The 24,253-nt window shown below is 35.4% G+C and overlaps 2 protein-coding genes across 2 annotated transcripts; one reads left to right on the top strand and one right to left on the bottom strand.

The window, feature by feature from the left end:
* LOC105165912 (protein LYK5) lies at positions 16,233–18,526 on the top strand. The gene has a single exon (XM_011085067.2). It carries the CDS (start codon positions 16,348–16,350, stop codon positions 18,283–18,285), a length of 1,938 nt encoding a protein of 645 aa, XP_011083369.1. The 5' UTR covers positions 16,233–16,347; the 3' UTR covers positions 18,286–18,526.
* LOC105165911 (AP-1 complex subunit sigma-1) lies at positions 19,146–23,180 on the bottom strand. Its single transcript, XM_011085066.2, has 7 exons — positions 22,894–23,180; positions 21,755–21,841; positions 21,535–21,626; positions 21,301–21,409; positions 21,186–21,221; positions 19,515–19,601; positions 19,146–19,438 (listed from the first exon to the last, which is right to left on the bottom strand). The coding sequence occupies exons 1-7, from the start codon at positions 22,894–22,896 to the stop codon at positions 19,367–19,369; spliced, it is 486 nt and encodes a 161-aa protein (XP_011083368.1). The 5' UTR covers positions 22,897–23,180; the 3' UTR covers positions 19,146–19,366.

The following is a 24,253-nucleotide window of genomic DNA, read 5'->3' as shown; positions in this document are numbered from 1 at the left end:
GACTCAAAATAAAAAACAGATAATAAAGCTTGTCATCTTGCAAAAATTTATTTTGAAACTAAAATTTTAACATCTTTTGTAAGTACATCTTTTGCAGCTCTACAATCAATTTTTAAAAGAAACTCCTGATTTAACAAATCATTTTGAAATTTAGAAATGCACAATACAATAGATAATATTTTTTTTTTATTGTAGGATAATTTTTCTGAGTTGTAGTTTTTTGAATTCCAGAATAATATCTTACTATTGTTTCTTTATCATTAATAATTTGGCTAAGACTACCTCCATATCCTAGGTCTGATGCATAATTTTTCGTCCAGTTGGATGATATATACTTAGACAAGGAATTTCTTTAATTTCTATTTTTAATTTTTTTCACTAAATCTGTATGAATTTGAGTCCAAGGTGGTGGTGGAGTTTTTAATCTTTCATATAATGATTTACATATTTGTCTAAGATTTGGATAAAAATCTGAAACGTAATTTAGACTTTCTAAGAATCTCTGTAATTGAGTTTTATCTAATGGTCTGGGAAATTTTCTCCAAAAGTTAGAGATATTTGAATCGGGACAATGGATCCCTGATGAATTTGATGCCCTAAAAATCTAATATTAGTTTGGGAGAGTTTTATTTTGGGAGCTGATACAACTAAGCCATTATCTTTAATGAGTTTAAGAAATATTTTTAAATGTTTCCAGTGTTTTTCTATATTTTCGTTGAAGACTAAAACATCATCAATATAAACAATAGTGAAAGAAGTATATGGAGTGAAAATATCATTCATAATTTTTTGAAATTCTGAGGAAGCATTTTTTAAACCAAATGGCATAACATTCCACTCAAATTGGCCAAAAGTGAGAGCAAAAGCTGTTTTATATCTATCTTTTTTCGTCAATTTGAATTTGTCAGAATCCTGAGTTCATGATTTTTGCATTATAAAGTCTTTTAAGAAGATATGTTTTATTAGGTATGAGATACCTAATCCATCTTAATGCTTTAATTAAAGATTTGTAATTTATAACTAACTTGGGTGTCCCTCTTACTAATTCTGCATTTTTCTGGACATAAAAAGCTAGACAAGACCAAGGAGACTTTGAAGGGCAAATCAATTTTTTATTTTCTATCTACCATCAAACATCCCCCCAGCTATTTTCCTATTTTTTTTCTAAAGAAATAGACTTAAACCAGTCCCTGTGAAATCGATCCTACTCCCACTTTTGCAAACTATTGTAGGAATTAATTTTGGTGGCGTCAACACCCATCAAATTTTGGTGCCGTTGTAGGGGACAGGTGTTTTTAAGTAGATTTCTTTGTTTCTTGTTACTTAATTTTCATCATTATTAATGCCAAGGTCTTCTCGTACAGGTAAACTAGAATGCAACCTCGAGATCGAGAAGATCGCACGAAGACTTCGTCGGGAGACTAAACAACAATCTAAAGGAACATCCACTCCCTATCAAGACGGAACAGACATAACATTGAAATTCCCAGAACCCTCTAGCGAATATGGAGAAGAAATCATGGCTTTGATCCCCGAAAGATCGATCAAGGATATGACATCGCCCAATCTAAACCAGCAACCACTATACATTGAGTACTCGAATTTGGAAGTAAACTTTGAACTAAAATCTAGATTGATTCATTTACTTCCTACTTTCCGTGGTCTCGCATGTGAAGATCCACATAAACATCTGAAGGGATTTCATGTGGTGCACTCCGGATTGCGACCACAAGGTATCAGCGAGGAACAAGTCAAACTGAGGATCTTTCCCTTCTTTCTTGCCAATTGTAGCACCCCCTTTGCTACAAGGGCTATATCTATCCTAAACGTCATACTTATAGTAATCCCCTGTGTTCATACATATACATTTACACATAACCATCTAATTAATTTGCATACGTAATCCCAACACGTCATAATAGTTATTATCAACCCACAATATTATATATATATACATATCACACATCACAAAGTGATTAGTCACAGGTAATCCGTACACTTATATTCTCTCTGTACAAACAAAATGTGGTTTGTACTCTAACTGACAAAGAGGAGAAAACTGCATACTGGCCCGACCTGTCTGAGTATAACGCGTAGACCTAGTTTTCAACAGTCAGACACCTCAAAGTCTACTGCTGAAAGAAAATGTCAGCAGAGCGATGAGTCTGCCACTCAGTAAGTAAATAACCAGCCCTATCATATATGTATATCAAACACAACCCAAACAAGATGAACAGGCAACACGCAAGGAATACAATCAATTTAATTCCAACATAATCAGTTTTATTATACCACATGACTATCTCATAATAAGACAACCAACCAAACTCCATTTTTCCCTAGTTTGCTTACTAGAAGGTGATATTGTGTTTTTCCCGCCAACTCAATCTCACCGTTATATAAATTTAAGTGAACCTCCTTGATAGCCGGCTTATCAATCTCATTTCGCACATAGCATTTTCTTTTCGCACATAGCTGTTTCATTTCGTACATAGCATTTTCTTTTCGCACATAACTCTTTCATATCGCATCAAAGCTGTTTTCGTTTCATTTCGCCTTATAGGCTTTTCAACACATCAAGGGTATTCACACCACAATTATATTCAATTTCCACCACTCCCTCATTTCCACATATCACCATTCTTGTAATCAACTAGTAACGTAAAACCATATATCAATACATTCTCATTTTCAGACACCCACAACACAACATACAACAAACATGATATGTCAATGTGTCTTTGCATTCCACGTACACAATATCGTCAATCAAATTAAATCATTCACCACTTATATATTTTCAGATAAACCAATGTCAGCATGAACCATAAATTCAGATAACAGTAAAACCACAAATAAAGATGACATATATAGATAATACTAATTATTTACTTACCTCGCCCTTACAACGCCTTTATCTATCCAATAGGTTGTGGTTCGGTCTTTTCACTTTACCCCCGTATCCTATAATGAGTTATACCACATATAATTAATATATCGAGAATATCGTAACTTCTTTTAAATATAATATTGAATATCATTTGTACAATTTCTAATAATTCTTTACTATTCTATTTCTATCCAAATACAAATCTTCGTTTTTCTTCTTTATTAACATACCATTTATTAAATATAATTTTCAGAAAATTTCTATGAATTTCCTATCAATTTCTTGCTATTATACACTTTAATTGAACAATAATACACATAATTACGTATTTGTTTAACAATTCCGATGGAATTGTATAAATTAGCTATAGTAATATTTAAATCTAATAAATTTAATAATCTAATTGACCAACGATATTATTTTTATATCCAATTTAATATTTAATTCGACACTATTTTAAATAGCCAAACTCGTAAATCCGACTAAATAGTACATCGCTTAGTATAAACAACATTTAATAAACGAACAAATTAAATAATATAATTATATAAATAAATAAAAATTGAAATTGCAATTCTCGTACCTCTGATTTTTCTTCCGCGAGAGAAACCTCAATTTCATGTGTGTGTGCGCCGTGCATGTGTGTGTAATATGTATGTGTGTGTGATTAAAGAGAGGAGAGTAAGGCGGTGGGGAGATGGCCCACCTCCCACTCTTCCTCTCTCTCTTTCCATATGTATATATGTAGTATTCATTAATATATATATATATATATACTAATATGTATATATGTAGTATTCATTAATATATATATACTAATATATATGTATTATTTACTAATACATATATATAAATAATAATAATAATATTATTATGTATATATGTAGTATTCATTAATATATATATACTAATATATATGTATTATTTACTAATACATATATATAAATAATAATAATAATATTATTATTATTTATTTAATTAGACTTTTTTTAAATTATCCATTACGTTCCTCCTAAATTTATTTAATTAATATAAATTATCCCAAAATATTATAACGAACTCCAATTTAATTCGTTAAACTTTTATTATATTCCAATTATGGAACATAATTTATTTACCAATTAACTAAATTTCATAAAGATTTACCAATTGATCCCCCAATTATATATTATAATTTTTGGGGCGTCACAATGCTCCCCTCTTAATAAAAATTTCGTCCTTGAAATTTAACTAAGTTACTGGCTTAGGGAATAAATATGAATATTTTTCTCTCATGTCCTCTGCATCGTTTCAACAAACTAGTGCATAAAGGGGTTTATTTCTGGTTGTGAGGCATTTCTATTTCGAGATCCTAACCCCTGATGTTCTGATCCAGAATCATGACCCTACACAGACTCTAATGACTCAGTTGGGCCAGCAGCGTTTTCCCTTGACGCTTCCATCCTATGTGAAATACACACATGTGAGTAGATTCCTAACATATGAACCTTACGCATAATATTACATTTCATCTACTATCCCAAGGAAATCTAATCCCTGCTCTGATACCACCTAATGTAGCACCCCCTTTGCTACAAGGGCTATATCTATCCTAAACGTCATACTTATAGTAATCCCTGTGTTCATACATATATATTTACACATAACCATCTAATTAATTTGCATATGTAATCCCAACACGTCATAATAGTTATTATCAATCCACAATATTATATATATATATACATATCACACATCACAAAATGATTCGTCACAGGTAATCCGTACACTTATATTCTCTCTGTATAAATAAAATTTGATTTGTACTCTAACTGACAAAGAGGAGAAAACTGCATACTGGCCCGACCTGCCTGAGTATAACGCGTAGACCTAGTTTTCAACAGTCAGACACCTCAAAGTCTACTGCTAAAAGAAAATGTCAGCAGAGGGATGAGCCTGCCACTCAGTAAGTGAATAACCAGCCCTATCTATATATGTATATCAAACACAACCCAAACAAGATGAACAGGCAACACGCATGGAATACAATCAATTTAATTCCAACATAATCAACTTTATTATACGACATGACTATCTCATAATAAGACAACCAACCAAACTCCATTTTTCCCTAGTTTGGTTACTAGAAGGTGATATTGTGTTTTTCCCGCCAACTCAATCTCACCGTTATATAAATTTAAGTGAACCTCCTTGATAGCCGGCTTATCAATCTCATTTCGCACATAGCATTTTCTTTTCGCACATAGCTGTTTCATTTCGTACATAGCTTTTTCTTTTCGCACATAACTCTTTCATATCGCATCAAAGCTCTTTTTATTTCATTTTGCCTTATAGGCTTTTCAACACATCAAGGGTTATTCACACCACAATTATATTCAATTTCCACCACTCCCTCATTTCCACATATCACCATTCTTGTAATCAACTAGTAACGTAAAACCATATATCAATACATTCTCATTTTCAGACACCCACAACACAACATACAACAAACATGATATGTCAATGTGTCTTCGCATTCCACGTACACAATATCGTCAATCAAATTAAATCATTCACCACTTATATATTTTCAGATAAACCAATGTCAGCATGAACCATAAATTCAGATAACAGTAAAACCATAAATAAAGATGACATATATAGATAATACTAATTATTTATTTACCTCGCCCTTACAACGCCTTTATCTATCCAATAGGTTGTGGTTCGGTCTTTTCACTTTACCCCCGTATCCTATAATGAGTTATACCACATATAGTTAATATATCGAGAATATCGTAACTTCTTTTAAATATAATATTGAATATCATTTGTACAATTTCTAATAATTCTTTACTATTCTATTTCTATCGAAATACAAATCTTCATTTTTCCTCTTTATTAACATACCATTTATTAAATATAATTTTCAGAATATTTCTATGAATTTCCTATCAATTTCTCGCTATTATACACTTTAATTGAACAATAATACACATAATTGCGTATTTGGTTAACAATTCCGATGGAATTGTATAAATTAGCTATAGTAATATTTAAATCTAATAAATTTAGTAATCTAATTGACCAACGATATCATTTTTATATCCAATTTAATATTTAATTCGACACTATTTTAAATAGCCAAACTCGTAAATCCGATTAAATAGTACATCGCTTAGTATAAACAACATTTAATAAACGAACTAATTAAATAATATAATTATATAAATAAATAAAAATTGAAATTGCAATTCTCGTACCTCTGATTTTTCTTCTGCGAAAGAAACCTCAATTTCATGTGTGTGTGCGCCGTGCATGTGTGTGTAATATGTATGTGTGTGTGAGTAAAGAGAGGAGAGTGAGGCGGTGGGGAGATGGCCCACCTCCCACTCTCAATCCTCTCTCTCTTTCCATATGTATATATGTAGTATTCATTAATATATATATATATATACTAATATATATGTATTATTTACTAATACATATATATAAATAATAATAATATTATTATTATTATTTATTTAATTAGACTTTTCGTAAAATATCCATTACGTTCCTCCTAAATTTTTTTAATTAATATAAATTGTCACAAAATATTATAACGAACTCCAATTTAATCCGTTAAACTTTTATTATATTCCAATTATGGAACATAATTTATTTACCAATTAACTAAATTTCATAAAGATTTATCAATTGATCCCCCAATTATATATTATAATTTTTGGGCCGTCACAATTCTCCCCTCCTAATAAAAATTTCGTCCTCAAAATTTAACTAAGTTACTGGCTCAGGGAATAAATATGAATATTTTTCTCTCATGTCCTTTGCATCGTTTCAACAAACTAGTGCATAAAGGGGTTTATTTCTGGTTGTGAGGCATTTCTATTTCGAGATCCTAACCCCTGATGTTTTGATCCAGAATCATGACCCTACACAGACTCTAATGACTTAGTTAGGCCAGCAGCGTTTTCCCTTGACGCTTCCATCCTATGTGAAATACACACATGTGAGTAGATTCCTAGCATATAAACCTTACGTATAATATTATATTTCATCTACTATCCCAAGGAAATCTAATCCCTGCTCTGATACCACCTAATGTAGCACCCCCTTTGCTACAAGGGCTATATCTATAATAAACGTCATACTTATAGTAATCCCTGTGTTCATACATATACATTTAGACATAACCATCTAATTAATTTGCATACGTAATCCCAACACGTCATAATAGTTATTATCAACCCACAATATTATATATATATACATATCACACATTACAAAGTGATTCGTCACAGGTAATCCGTACACTTATATTCTCTCTGTATAAACAAAATTTGATTTGTACTCTAACTGCCAAAGAGGAGAAAAACTGCATACTGGCCCGACCTGCCTGAGTATAACGCGTAGACCTAGTTTTCAACAGTCAGACACCTCAAAGTCTACTGCTGAAAGAAAATGTCAGCAGAGGGATGAGCCTGCCACTCAGTAAGTAAATAACCAGCCCTATCTATATATGTATATCAAACACAACCCAAACAAGATGAACAGGCAACACGCATGGAATACAATCAATTTAATTCCAACATAATCAGCTTTATTATACGACATGACTGTCTCATAATAAGACAACGGACCAAACTCCATTTTTCCCTAGTTTGCTTACTAGAAGGTGATATTGTGTTTTTCCCCCCCAACTCAATCTCACCGTTATATAAATTTAAGTGAACCCCCTTGATAGCCGGCTCATCAATCTCATTTCGGACATAGCATTTTCTTTTCGCACATAGCTGTTTCATTTCGCACATAGCATTTTCTTTTCGCACATAACTCTTTCATATCGCATCAAAGCTCTTTTCATATCGCATCAAAGCTCTTTTCATTTCATTTCGCCTTATAAGCTTTTCAACACATAAAGGGGTATTCACACCAAAATTATATTCAATTTCTACCATTCCCTCATTTCCACATATCACCATTCTTGTAAGCAACTAGTAACGTAAAATCATATATCAATACATTCTCATTTTCAGACACCCATAACACAACATACAACAAACATGATATGCCAATGTGTCTTTGCATTCCACGTACACAATATCGTCAATCAAATTAAATCATTCACCACTCATATATTTTCAGATAAACTAATGTCAGCATGAACCATAAATTCAGATAATAGTAAAACCACAAATAAAGATGACATATATAGATAATACTAATTATTTACTTACCTCGCCGTACAACGCCTTTATCTATCCAATAGGTAGTGGTTCGGTCTTTTCACTTTACCCCTGTATCCTATAATGAGTTATACCACATATAGTTAATATATCGAGAATATCGTAACTTCTTTTAAATATAATATTGAATATCATTTGTACAATTTCTAATATTCTTTACTATTCTATTTCTATCGAAATACAAATCTTCGTTTGTCCTCTTTATTAACATACCATTTATTAAATATAATTTTCAGAATATTTCTATGAATTTTCTATCAATTTCTAATATTTCTATGAATTTTCTATCAATTTCTCGCTATTATACACTTTAATTGAACAATAATACACATAATTGTGTATTTGGTTAACAATTTCGATGGAATTGTATAAATTAGCTATAGTAATATTTAAATCTAATAAATTTAATAATCTAATTGACCGACGATATCATTTTTATTTCCAATTTAATATTTAATTCGACACTATTTTAAATAGTCAAACTCATAAATCCGATTAAATAGTACATCGCTTAGTATAAACAACATTTAATAAACGAACTAATTAAATAATATAATTATATAAATAAATAAAAATTGAAATTGCAATTCTCGTACCTCTGATTTTTCTTCTGCGAAAGAAACCTCAATTTCATGTGTGTGTGCGCCGTGCATGTGTGTGTAATATGTATGTGTGTCTGAGTAAAGAGAGGAGAGTGAGGTTCATGTGTGTGTGCGCCGTGCATGTGTGTGTAATATGTATGTGTGTCTGAGTAAAGAGAGGAGAGTGAGGTGGTGGGGTGATGGCCCACCTCCCACTCTCAATCCTCTCTCTCTTTCCATATGTATATATGTAGTATTCGTTAATATATATATATATATACTAATATATATGTATTATTTACTAATACATATATATAAATAATAATAATATTATAATTATTATTTATTTAATTAGATTTTTCTTAAAATATCCATTACGTTCCTCCTAAATTTCTTTAATTAATATAAATTGTCCCAAAATATTATAACAAACTCCAATTTAATCCGTTAAACTTTTATTATATTCCAACTATGGAACATAATTTATTTACCAATCAACTAAATTTCATAAAGATTTACCAATTGATCCCCCAATTATATATTATAATTTTTGGGGTGTCACACCAATCAAGCTAAGGATTGGCTATACTTCCTACCTTCGGGATCCATCACAACATGAAATGATTTCAAGAGATAGTTTCTTGAGAAATATTTTCCCGCTTCACGAGCCACAACAATCTGAAAGCAGATCAGTGGGATTCGCCAATTTGCAGGAGAGAGTCTTTTTTAATATTGGAAAGATTCAATCAATTAGTGGAAAGCTGCCGCCACCATTAGATCCCAGACCACCTATTGATCCAGTACTTCTATGAAGGTCTATCGAGCATGGATAGGAAATTGATAGACGCGGCGAGTGGTGGTGCACTGTTCAATAAAACCCCAACCGAAGCACGAAATCTGATTTCAATTATGGCGTCCAACACGCAATAGTTCGGGGTCAGATACGATGATCCACCAAGAAGGAGCAATAAGGTAAGTACTCTTGAAGATCGTTTGAATAAACTCACATCCCTTGTTGAAAAACTTGCTGTAGATAAACATCAACAAGTCAAGGCATGCGGCATTTGCGCTTTAATGGGCATGCCACCGACATGTGCCCAATTCTTCAAGAATCAACCACCGAACATGCCGATGCCTTAGGAGGATTCACCAGACAACAACAGAGAAAATATGATTCTTTCTCCAACACCTACAACCCCCCGATGGAGGGATCATCCGAATCTGAGTTACGGTACCCACGCCAATACTTTCAAAGACCCCAATACAGGCCATCTATACCACATCCTCTGCTTAATCCCACGTCTAGTCCATCTCTTGAAGATATGATGAAAGCACTAGTAACCAACACACAAAAATTCCAACAACAAACACAACGGTTTCAACAGTAGAGCCAAACGAGCATTCAAAATCTAGAATCTCAAATTAGCAAACTATTGTGCTTCGTAGTGGAAAGGAATTGTAGGAAAATATGGACGAATATGGTACTAAATGTAGGCATGCTTTGAAGAGAAAGCCAGAAAAAGAAATTGAGGTCCGACAAGAGCAGACCGAACCCGAAGAAGACCATCTGAAAGCTTTGGCAACTAGACCCCCCTTCTCGGAAAGATTCACCAAAACGAAGGAGGAAGAAGAAAAGGAGATTTTTGAGACATTTTGCAAAATGGAGGTAAACATTCCTTTATTTGATGCTATCAAGCAAATACTCCGCTACTCGAAATTCCTCAAAGAGCAGTGCACTAGCAAAGGAAAACTCAAGGGAAACGAACGGGTAAGTATTGGGAAAAATGTATCTGCAATCCTCCAACGAAAACTACCCCCAAAGTGCAAGGACCCAGATACATTTTCTATACCTTGTAAAATTGGTTTGGTTGGCATAAAGAGGGCTATGTGTGATCTTGGAGTTTCTATTAATGTTATGCCCCTCACTATTTTTGAGTCTTTAAATGTTGGTACATTAAAGGAAACAAGGGTAGTTCGGATCGCTCAATAGTTTACCCCGAAGGAGTCTTGGAAGATGTTCTAGTACAGGTAAATGAGTTGGTTTTTCCCACCGACTTTTACATGTTGGATATGAGGGAGGACAACTCCTCCAATTCCACATCAATCTTGCTAGGGAGACCGTTTCTCAAGACAGCTAGAATGAAAATCGATGTGCACAGTGGAAGTCTCACCATGGAATTTGAGGGTGAAATAATAAGATTCAACATCTATGAATCCATGAGGTACCCAACTGATTTACCGACTGCCCTTCTTGTAGATATTTTTTACCCACTTATGCAGAATTTCGCAGCAACTAACGGTGAGGATTATGTGAAATACGCATTGGAAGAGAGCATCACACTAGAAAAAGCAAAAATTCGAGAAGAAAATATGATCATGGATCCGAACATCGGTGAAACCGTCTTTGAGCTCGAAGCTCTTCGAACCTTACCTATCAATGTTGCTTTCATTGAATTACAACATTCTCACACCAAAATTGTTCCCTCTGTATTGCAGGCACCCGCATTGGAATTGAAGGAGTTGCCAAAACACCTTAAATACGCCTTTTTAGGGGAGAACAATTCATTATCGGTGATCATTTCAAGCAAGCTCACTAGCCTTGAGGAGGAAAAATTGATCCGAGTACTTCGTGAGTTCCGAGAAGCTATTGGGTGGACCATTGCCGACATTAAGGGATTAAGCCCTTCAACTTGCATGCATAGGATACTCCTAGAGGGAGACACTCAATCTTTAAGGGAAGCTCAATGCCGACTAAACCCTTTGATGATGGAAGTGGTAAAAAAGAAGATCTTGAAACTCCTCGATGCAGGTATGATCTTTTCAATTTCCGATAGTGAGTGGGTAAGTCCGATTCAAGTGGTGCCTAAGAAAACAGGTATAACTGTAGTCGAAAATTCTTTTGGGAAATTTGATACCCACTCATGTTCAAAATGGGTGGCAAGTTTGTACTGATTATAGAAAGCTTAACGCCGCCACTAGAAAGGATCATTTCCCACTCCTATTTATAGATCAAATGTTAGAAAGGTTAGCCAGTCGTTCTCACTACTGTTGCCTTGACAGATATTCATATTTCCATCAAATTCCAATGGCACCTGAAGATCAAGAGAAAACCACGTTTACATGCCAATTCAGAACTTTTGCTTATAGAAGAATGTCAATTGGTTTGTGCAACGCGCCCGCCACCTTTCAAACATGTATGGTTAGTATTTTCTCTGACTTTGTTGAACAATTCATAGAAGTTTTCATAGACAATTTCACCGTTTATGAAAATTCATTTGAAGACTGTTTGGATAAATTAACTAAGGTCCTTGAAAGATGTATAGAAAAGAACCTCGTACTGAATTATGAAAAATGCCATTTCATGGTAGATCAAGGTTTAATTCTAGGGCATATCGTATCATCTAGGGGGATAGAAGTAGATAGGTCTAAAATAAATGTCATAATATCTTTGCCTTACCCCGCACTCGTTCTTTTCTTAGTCATGCAGGATTTTATCGACAGTTTATCAAGGACTTCTCAAAGATCGCCCAACAATTGTGTGCGTTGTTGCAGAAAGACGCAAATTTTAAGTTTGATGAGGCTTGTGCGAAAGCCTTTGATAAGTTGAAGGACTCCCTGATATCAGCACTAGTGATTTGCCCCCCTGATTGGAACCACCCTTTGAGATAATGTGTGATGCTAGCAATCATGTCATTGGGGCTGTTCTAGACCAAAACATTGGAAAAGACCCCCCATGTGATATACTATGCTTCATGAATGTTGGATAGTGCTCAAAGCAACTACACAACAACGGAAAAAGAACTTTTAGCTGTCGTTTTTGCTTTAGAAAAATTTCGCCACTATTTACTTGGAACTAAAATGGTTCTGTATTCTGACCGTGCAGCGTTGAGATCCACTATATGTGAATATAGTTGTGACAATTTTTAGAGAGTCTGACATTTATCTAGAAATGGATTGGTTATATTGTAATACGCTATTATTGTCATAACTACACAAACTATCATGATTTTATAGTGATTTAATCTTCCTTTTGAGCCAAAAATATTTTTAATCTTGTGAATTTATTGCATATTCAGCACAGGGGATGATATGGAATAAAGATGTCAAAATCGAGCCAAAAACGGATATTGAGGGCACCAAAAAGGGAGGAAAAGATTTCAAAGCAGTTTTGTAGAATGACTAAACGTGCCCACGTTTGGAGATTTGGTCAACACGGATAAAGATATGAAAGATGCAATTTCTGCAAGAGAAAAAAGGGAATGATTTGTTGAATTTTGGAAAGGATTCCTTTAAATACATGATTGATGACTTGTTGACATTTTTGGAACTAATCATGTACTTAATCCCCCCTACATCTAGATTCTTAGGAGGCTTTTATTATAAATAGGGAGGGTCACTCTATTTGTAAAACACATTTTGGAATTGAATAGAACACTTTGAATTCAATAGATAATTTTACACTTTTTCTTTAGTTTCAATTATTTGCTTAAGGTTAATGGAATTCCACTTCTTAGTGTGTTCTTCCATTAACATGTCCGGCTAAATTCTTCATTTTCTGGTTAAGGTTACGGTAATTTCTTGATTCGTAAATAATTGTGAGATCTAATCTGTGTTTTTTAACACTTGTTAAATAAGTATTCATGCTATTCTACTGTGCCTTTATTGTAAACATCTGATTTATGAAAAATTCGGCCGATTGTTCATTATCAAGAAGGTTTTTTTTAGCTAATTGAACTTTACAAGTCCGTGTAATTATTTGTTTAGTTCAATACTTAGTAGCAACGTAGCATAATTAATTATGTCAAAGTAGTTAGTTATGTTATGGGGAATGCATGATCTAATTTAAACGAATTATCATCGTAGGAATTTGTTAATTAGAATCACCTTTCTAATTCTTAATGTTGTTAATAGATTAAATCTTGTGGACGTTCTCAAGGTTGTCTGTTAATTACGGATCTAGCTAACGGTCGTACCTTGGCTGATGAAAAGGTAAAGAAATGTGAGGTTGTTAGGTCATACCAACAATCATAACTGATTTATTTGTTTATACAAGTATTATATTTGTATTGATGATCAACTCACAGAATTAAGCATGAACTTTAACTTTAAACAGAAAAGTCCCCTCTCATAATGTTATATTGCATGCGTAGAGAAGCAGTGGGTTGCTGGATTTGAAAGGCACATGTGCCCTACTACTAAAACATCCTCATCCCTTGTTTGGGTTCTTATAATATTATTATTTTTTTAACTTTTCTCAAAATTTGAATTTTATCCCCTAATTTCTCAATTTATATAATTTGAACCCCAAATATTTATAAAACTTAAATCTAGTCCTTTGCACCTATAATATATTCAAAATTCAACCTATAATTTATTTATTAGTCAGCACCACAGACGCAATTGTGGAACGGGTGGACATTTTTGACATTTAAAATTATATACTTTATTGTATTTTTTACAATTGTACAAAAAAATATACAATATTATATTTGTACATTTAGTTGTAATTTTTTAAATTAATACAATTTTAATATTATGGTTTTTTAGACTTTAATATGTTGTTAAAAATTAATTTTATATAATTAATTTATAAAAACAAATAATTAAACAAAATTAAAAAAATAATGCCAAGTCGTGATTTCAAATCGCGACTTGTGATCTAGTCGCGACTCGTAATAATAATATTATAATATTTAAAAAAAATATATTAATATAATTATTTTTATAATAAATAAATAATTAACCCAACGAACAAGGGTCGTCTTCTTCCGTGTAACAAGTAGTTTTACAGAGATATTTTTACAGAAGTGGAGAACTCATTTTTCTCCCCAATGATTTTTGCTTCAATTGTTAGCCTATTTTTGGAATTCAACAATTACACTCTAAATAATGACTTAGTGAATTGTTGAATACGTGTTAGGTATGGACATAATTTGAACATAATTCAAATATGTATTGAACACGATATTGATGTGTTCGAAAGTATATATAACATAAAGTGTCAAACACGTCTAATGTGTCCAACCCATGACACATTTTGAACTTTTTTATATATATTTTTAGGCCATGGATTTTGATTAAGAATATAAATCTAAGATATATTACTTTATATTTTATTTTTGATATCATATATTTTAATTTTATAAATAATTAAGAATATATTATAATTTAAAAAGTTTTTAATGTTATCGTATTCGTATCATATTCTTTTTTTTTTCGATAAATATAATTTTCATAAATAGAAAAAGATATAATACAACAATCATGCATCAAGTAGTATTTCCTTCAACAGGTCAAGAGATACACCACAATCTATAAAGTGCATGTGTACTAATAGAGCTAGCTAAGGTAATGCCAAGTATACGCTGTCTAACATCCTCCACAATTAAGCTAGCTACAATATTCGGGTTTCGCTCAGAATGCTCGAATCGCCTAAGATTTTTCTTTCTCCATATATGGTAGATACACGCACCCAGTAATGCGTGATAAGCCACATTGACGATATGTTTACCCCTCCACTTCCTTGCAGCCCACTCAACATTTGTCATCCAATCTCTATTAGGCCACGCAAAGCGTACAACTCGTCTAATAGCATGAAGGCATTGACGACTGTATCGACATCGGAAGAATATGTGTGTGTGTGTGTGTGTGTGTGTGTCTCCACCTCATCCTCATCACATAATACACATCTACCTAAGTGAAATAACCATGGTTTGTCCGTCGTAGGTAGTTTCTCCAATATAGCAAGCCATAAGATAAATATGTGGCGAGGTATCTTTAAAGCGCTCGAAAGTAGTAAAACACAACCTACTTTCGGGCCTGGTGGATTAAATAATCGATATAGAGCTTGGATCGTAGGAATTCCACCGGCAAATCTCTAAATAATTCGATCATTATCTCAAAGTACTCTATGTTGGTAATGAGAGGCCACTGCCACTGACCTCCCTGGATGACAGAGCTAAGTCTGATGGATTCATGAAGACCAAGGGTGATCGTCCCCCTCGAAAATCTCTCCATAAGAGGACCGAGATGATGCCATGGGTCCTTCCAGAGATAAAAGTCACCTCCATCTCCAATATGGTATTCCACCATTGGTCGCAACCACATTCGCAGACCGACCATTTTCTTCCAACCCCACGAGCCTCTATGATCAGGGATAGTCCATATTGAAGCATCACATAGTCGCCCCTAGTATAGCCAATCAATCCAAATGGAAGTCCTATCACACCGGATGACATTACATAATATTTTGCATATGAGAGCACGGTTCATTGTGCTAATATCCCTCAGCCCTTGTCCTCCCTCAACCAGTGATTTACAAACCTCCTTCCACGCCACTTTGGCGTAACCACTGCTCTTTTTTCCTTTCCATAAGAAAGTTTGTAGACGCTTCTCAATATTTTTAATAACCTCTTTTCGTATCATATTCTTTTATCCTAGGTTGAGTTGGTTGGGTGGGGGTGGAGGGTCAATTAGTCAAGTGAACGCGGTTTTAATAATATTCAATAACCAATCCCCCATTTTCTCCAAGTCAATCTTAAGTCTGGTCTCCTTACCAACATCATCATTCTTAGCTTCCTCTTAACTTCACATCTTCTGAATATCTCCGCTCCCACTCCCATCTCAATCAATCTTTCGAATTCCGATGGCCTTTCTGCTGCTTCTCTTCCTCCTCTTCCCCTGCCAATCTCACGCCCAACAGCCCTACGTCAACAACAAGCAGCTCGATTGCAACCAAAACGACACCACCACTCTCGGCTTTGTCTGCAATGGCGCCTTCACCTCCTGCCCCTCTTACCTCACTTTCCGATCCACCCCCACTTACAACAGCCCCGCCACCATCGCTTATCTCCTCTCTGCCGATGCTTCCCAGATCGCCTCCGCCAATAACGTCTCTGATGTCGACTTGCTTCCCGACGACACTCTAGTCGTCGTTCCCGTCAACTGTTCCTGCTCTCGAAATTATTATCAGCACAGCGCCTCCTACATTCTCAAACACCAAGGAGAGACCTACTTTACTGTCGCCAACGACACATACCAAGCCCTCACCACCTGCCAGGCCATGGAAGCCCAGAACCCTTACAATTTCCGTGACCTATACCCCGACTTAAGGCTCAATGTTCCCCTCCGCTGCGCTTGCCCCACTCCCATCCAGACTGCTTCCGGCTTCAAATACCTACTAACATACCTCATCCGCCAGGGAAACACTTACGAATCTATTGCCAGTGCTTTCTCCGGGGCCGGAGCTGACGTCCAAGGCATCCTCGCTGCCAACGAGCTCACCGTCAACCACCTCATCTTCTTCTTCACTCCAATTCTGGTGCCCCTCAAAACTGAGCCCACTAAAGAAAACATAAATGCCGTTCCTTCGCCTCCACCATCCTTTTCCCCTCCCTCACTTTCCACCATCCCGGCTGCCGGCCAGAACAACGGTTCCCGGAAGTGGGTTTTCATCGGCGTGGGAGTCGGAGCTGCGGTCTTGGTTCTGTTTGCCTCAGTCCTTGCGGTTTGGTGCTTCTGCTATCGCCATCCCCGCCTCCCCGAGTCTCCATTGCCGCCTCCAAAGCTTGCAGATGAATCTGGAGATGCGGGAAGACCATTTTCCAACTGGTCTGTGTCGTCTGAGGGCATTCGGAGTGCCATAGAAACTCTGACGGTCTACAAGTTTGAGGACGTGGATAAGGCCACAGGATCATTTGCGGAATCCAACAGAATAAACGGATCATCCGTGTACCACGGTTTTTTCAAGGGAGATGCTGCTGCGGTTAAGATAATGAAAGGGGATGTTTCGAGCGAAATTGATGTGCTCAGGCAGGTAAAACATTCCAACATTGTCACACTCTCTGGTTTCTGCCTGCACCAGGGCATCACCTACCTTGTCTATGAGTATGCCGAGAAAGGCTCCCTCAGCAAATGGCTGCGTCCTGCCAAAGATGCTGTTGATAGTGAGAGGCGGCTTGATTGGAAGCAGCGAGTCCAGGTTGCTTATGATGTGGCAGATGCCTTAAATTACCTCCATAATTTCACCAATCCTCCCTACATCCATAAGAACTTGAAGAGCAGCAACATCCTTCTGGATGGTAACTTGAGAGCCAAGGTTGCCAATTTCGGGCTGGCCAGGATTCTAGATACTGATGATCAGACCGTGATGACAAGGCATGTTGTTGGAACCTATGGATATATGGCTCCTGAATACATAGAGAACGGATTAGTTACTCCAAAACTTGATGTTTTTGCGTTTGGGGTGGTGATGTTGGAGCTCTTATCTGGAAGGGAACCCATTGCTAACATTAGCAACGAAAAGAAGGGTGAAGGTGATCAGTTGTTGTCTGAAAGCATAGACGGGGTGTTGGATGGGGAAAATGTGAGGGAAAATCTTCGAGTATTCATGGATCCGTGGCTTGGAGAAGAGTATCCACTGGAGCTGGCATACTCAATGGCTCAGCTCGCTAGGAGCTGCGTGGCTAACAATCTTGATGCCCGTCCCCCATTATCTGAGGTCTTCATGGCTCTATCCAAGCTCCTCTTGTCCTGCTTGGAGTGGGATCCTTCTCATGAAACATCTCTGAGTCTCAGCGAATAGGATTTATCGTAGCTACTTCTCTACATTCCCGACTGCACGAATAAAAATGTAGCTCATTTAAAATTATGCTTGGTGCAGCCTCAGCAAGGTAGCTCCAGGCTATGGATTTTGGTAAAAAGGTTGCGGAACTATCGTAATGCCAGTTTACCTGGATGAATGCTGTATATATCATGACAACTTAGTTTTATGTAATCATTTTTCATATAAAATAATCATGTAAGAAAGGTTTTCTTAATTGGTACTTCTGCTCTTTCATTTACAAGCAAAAACTCTCTTAATTTCTTTATCAGAGTTCATCATCTCTACTTGTCGCATTGGCGTACAGAATGGACATTGAGGAACTGAGACCATTCTCTCTAAGATTTCCACTCACCCGATTGCTGCTGATCGTAATCTATCTTCATCTGCAGAGCAGGGGAGGATTTCAATATGATTGCAGAAATGAAGACAGAAACAGCACAAACACCTGCAGAATGTCAATAGTTTGTGATTTTATAAGGCGCTTGCCTCTGGACAAACGTCTCCACTAATTTTATTCTTTTGAGTTTAATGCTTTATATAAATTCTTTTGTATCCTAATGAGTTAAATGTAAAAAAAAAAAAAAAATCTCAATTTCGCTGTGGCATAAGCCAAATGGTCAATCAAGATTGGAACTAGAAATTGTACCATCAACTCCTGACCAGCAACTGAAACATACACCACGTTGAGATTAATTTTATAGTAGTAAGCAACATTTTGCAGAAAGCCGTTCAAGAACAGTTGAGGAGCAACGCCATAGTAAACAACACAATGCAAAATCTATCAACAAACCAAACCTAGAAATTCGACACTCTAAGTTCCTGACTAGGACATCACTTCGTAACAAAGAGCTATTCAGCTCTGCAGGATTATGAACAAAAGAGATTGTATCAGAAGCAATTTATGAACTGGAGATAAATGATTACATCATCTCAGCCCTATTACGGCAGTTAGGAAAAAACTAAAAGATAATAGGTCACCTGCTATCGTATTTGGTAAGCTAACAAATCAAAACACTAAAATGATTTCCCAGACAAATTCAAGGACTATACTAGTACATCCTTATTTTGTTGCCTGGGCAATCATATTTTTTATAGAACTTGCTTGCTCCTTGGCATCCTCCACCAGAGAATCCTACGAACAAATAGAAGGGTATTTCAGCTACAAATATTTTAAGACTGATGCATCACAAAACTTCAAATTTTCATACCTGTGCACCTATAAGACGTGCAACAGTTTTCTTACTTGACTCTTGAAGTTCACCAGCTAACAGAATTTCCTCCAATATATAGTAAGCCTGCATTACACTCGCCAGTAAGTCCGAAATAGTGTTCTCACGCTTGCTTGGTTAATGATCAGCCATAAGCTATGCAGAAAATAAAATTAAAAAACTGAAAAATGGAACAATTAGTAGCTAATAATTAATCAAACACTGTCTTCAAACAGAAAATGCAGCTTTTCTAGAATCAGCAACAAATATAGAATGCTGAATTTCTTTTTCCTTCCTGACTAGCTTATCCGTATCTTCTAGCACACAATGAAATCAATCTAGAGACCCCTAAAAATCCAAATAACAGTTCCTCAAGAGAGCCCTGAAAACACAAGGAGTCTGAAACAAAGGTAATGCTACAAGTTTTCACTTCTTGCCCACTGATAGGTGAACTAGAGTATCAGGAAACAAATAATGCACAAAAAAATTATTTTCCAAAAAGAACATATAGCATGAATCACGGTAGTTATTAACACACTTTTCAGAGAAAAAGCAATCAAGCTCCTCCCTTGTAGAAATATTTCAAGGGGCAGTTTGGTGGGAACAGCCGGGCTTCCGGAGGACCGGGACTATTGCACCAGAAAATAATTGATTCCCACAAGAAAAACCTAGTTCAACTGTCCAGGGCTCATTCATTTCTTAGTCCAAAGGGGAAGGTGAATACGGAAAACAGAAGAATGCTCTCAAATTCATTCATGGCAGTAATGAGGACCAAATTCTCACATTCAATCAGAGCTTCATGGAGTTGGGGAACTTGAATTCAAAGAATTGCTTTTTAGAGTTTTATACAGTATTTGATACCACAACAGATTACATTCTTAGATGTGTCCCCATATAAGACTAAATACTCTTATATAATCAAATAAAACACAAAAATGACCATTCTGCTGGCCAATATGAATTCTCCAAGATTGGAGTTCCCAAATTCTTCGTATCTAGGACCATACCGAGCTTGATGAAAATGATATAGAAAACCCAGTCTAAAATTTCTCATGTCTAATGAAATAATGAAGTAGAAGAATCAAATAGAACCTGGGAATGGGAACCTTAATTAACTATTACAGAGAATATTTCCTACCTCAATCTCCATGGAAAAGATAAGCATGCTGTGTAAAATGTTATAAATACAACAAATAACTGAAATTGACATGGGAAATATTTGTCTGCCATCAAGTTGTTTTAGCTCAAAGCTAGCAGTAACAAATAGCTTTATTAGAAAATAAATGCAGCAACATTAGCTAGGTAAGTAATAAGCCCATAGACATGGCCTTTTTATGCTGCAAATGTGAGAAAAAGGACAACAGAGTCTGGTGGACTTCCGAACCACTGTTATTGCAACAGTACTGTCAAAAATGGATAATTCATCAATTATCTTACTCCTGCCAAGAGCCATTGGCCAACATGACATACAGTTCATGGCATAAATACGTGAAAGAGTCTTCGAACATGTTTCACCTCCACTACATCTGATGCAATTTCCAGGAATTAAATTGCACAACTCTAGGTATGAAACAGTAAGTTTATTTTCATTATAGCACAAGTGTAAAACAACAAACCATCAACATAAACCTTCCAAAGCTATTAGAAGCAATTCAGTGTCGGAAACCATACCTTGTGGAAATTAAAGATCAAATCCAGTTCACAAACCTAAAGGAACAAAATAAATGAGATTCAACATGAGATCTTGAAGTAATTTAGTTACAAATTCAGATTTCTCAGGCCTCACACTCCCAAAGTAGCGGTCCAGTATCTCGACATAGTGGTGGATAATTTCAAGGATCTCCAACTCGTTGTCATCCTGGTTAATACACATGCAGAAATAAAGGCTGGCATATCTGCAGAATATTCAATAAGAAGCAAATGTTAACTACACATACAGACGAGCAAGCAGCAAAATGAATTTTGTACAGTAAAATGAATCATATTGCAAGGGTTGAGCCAAATATAAAAGGAATATTACCTTTTGTAAACAACTTTGTACCCCCTCCACTCCACAAAATTGCACAGCTTGGGGCCCCGAGTGAGAATCATACCACTAAGCTCCCGGAGAACCTTTACCAGTATGCAACCAGACATGATAATTCAAGCATAATCGTGAAATGCAACAATCATTAGATAAGTCATGGTCCATCAGAGAAAAGAAAAGAAAAACATCAACATCATGCTGGAAATAACAATACCTTTGCTCTTTCCTTTTGAGAATAAGGTGAATACCATTTTGTCAACCTGACTTTGCCTTGTCTGCTGATGAGAAGAACAAAGTGAATCTGAAAGAACGCAAGAGGCTTTAGTCAATCAACTTTATGAGAAGGAAGATATGCGCACAATGTTATTATTAGATTAACAGCTACAACCAGGAACACAATTAATAGGACAATAAGCCTGCAATTTGAATGTCATTATTATATATAGAGCTACCATCGAAAAATGAACTAAGTGGAAGAATAATGGGGGGACCCATATTAGAGAATTAGTAAAAAATATCTACTAGTAAAACCAGCAAAGCAAGATTCTCACGTGCATCAACAGTGACATCTTCTTGCAATACAGATGCCATCCTCCAGCTAAAACTTATTAAAAACCCAACTTTTACAATACAATGGTTGGTTGTTCACAGCCTAACTGCAACTACCTTCTCTTCTTTGGGTTAATATCAGCAAAACAGTCCATCAACAGTATGCTCAGTTCTCCTGTTTGGCTTTCATATTTGAATCTTTTCATTTTTAGCTTAGCTGTGGGTGATAGATTTTCCATGTGATTTGGGCTCCGGAATTGAAATCAAAATGTTGGTATAGCTGTTCACTAGCATCAGTTCAGTCAGGGTGCACTTGGAGTAGCAGATTACTGCAGGATCCTTATTAATCCACAAATTTTAGTTGGGGGTATTCCATGGTTGGAGCATATTTTTCCTCAGAAACTAGCCATTGCAAAGCTCAAAAGGATTTCATTACCTTAAACTCCTCATTTGTTCCGTGAATTAGTCGAAGCAAAATGAAATGGATACTATTGAGTTTTACACTAACGTAAAGGCATAGCATCTTGAAGGCCAGCTGAATCAGCAAAGGAACAGATGCAGATAGAAATAGGCTAATTGGGATGGGGCGATGTAAGGTAGGATGCTATCAGTTGGAATGGATCCAATCGAAGTACAAAGGGAAACTGATAAGTACAGATAATCACCAAACAGGTGAAGTGCGTGGATCTGATCAAATTCGGAAGTTGGAAATTCGATCAGATTAATGAGCGCCGCGGCATTCAAAGAAATATGCATTATGAATTAACGTATGAATGGAAATTAGAAAAGGAGAATGCATAATACCATGGCGGTGATTGCTGCTAATTAGAAGCTGAGCGAAATCCCATCTCCGCTGGTAGCAGCCAATGAAAGACACTGAATTCCTTCCCTTTTGAGAGTAGTTCCAGTTTGAGGGTGAGCAAAATTAGCAGTTCCTTCTCTTTCAGTTTCAACAGACAATTTAACTACACTTACTCTCTTCATAAATCTCTCAATTCGGTTCAACAGAGAAAGATTGATTGAATATTCTGGGTCCAAGTCTACCACCCAACTCCTCCCCTTCAGCAGAAATGGAAACTAAGGCCCAATCACATGATTCCAATTTAACAGAATAAGAAATAACTCATGCAGTTAGAAGAAATATAGCATTCTGTTATATGATTAGAGTCAATTTTGCCCTTTTGTTATTTTTAAGGATTAATTACACTTATATTTTATTTTGAAAATGTGAAATTTCACTTTCTTCTAAAAGTTTCAAATTACATTTAAACCCTTACGAAAATTCTTCATTTACCCCTAACACTATTCTATTAGGATTTGGATGAAAAATATTGATACTATAAAAAAAAAAAAATTACCTAAACTTTCAATTTTGCCCCTCATTTAATATTTTGATATTTAAATAAATAAAATAATAGTTCATCATTTTTATTGACAAAAGAAAACAGAAAAAATTCTTTTTTATTATAAAACTTGTATAATATTGCAACAAAATGAGAATTAGAAGTGAGACGGAAAAGAGAAGTAATAGCATTTCACTGTATAATCATATAATATAAATGACCTATTTATAGGTTCCAAAATTACAACCAAGAGTCTCATTTTGATGAGGGGAGATGAACCACAAGAGTCTTCAATTTATGGGAGATACAGATGAACATCCACAAAAATTTTGAATTTCTTAAATTTCATAACACTCCTTTTTGGATGTTCATTGATCAAGAATACGTCTCGTTGAAACCATACTAGGAAAAACCTTGAGAGACAAAAACTTAGTGAAGGAAAAAGAGTACATTATTCCTCAATACGTGAATATATATTGCCTCATTCAAAACCTAATCAGGAAAACTCAGTGGAAAAAGCCATAGTCAAGGAAAAAAGAGTGCAGTGCATTTTTATACCCCCTCATTAAAATATCAGTCGAGATCCTTGAGGTGACAAACACCAATGTTATGGACTAACTTCTTGAATATTGCAGTAGGAAGTGCCTTCGTGAACAAATCTGCTAGATTTTCACTTAAACGAACTTGTTGAACATCAATATCACCATTTTTATGAAAATCATGAGAGTAGAAAAATTTTGGTAAAATATGTTTCGTTCTATCCCCTTTGATGTACCCTTTTATCAGTTGAGCAGTACATGTTGTATTATCCTCATATGGGA

Source organism: Sesamum indicum, linkage group LG7 (genome assembly GCF_000512975.1).
Source record: "Sesamum indicum cultivar Zhongzhi No. 13 linkage group LG7, S_indicum_v1.0, whole genome shotgun sequence".
In the NCBI taxonomy this organism is placed as follows: Eukaryota; Viridiplantae; Streptophyta; class Magnoliopsida; order Lamiales; family Pedaliaceae; genus Sesamum; species Sesamum indicum.
This window is presented reverse-complemented; position numbering and strand designations above follow the sequence as displayed.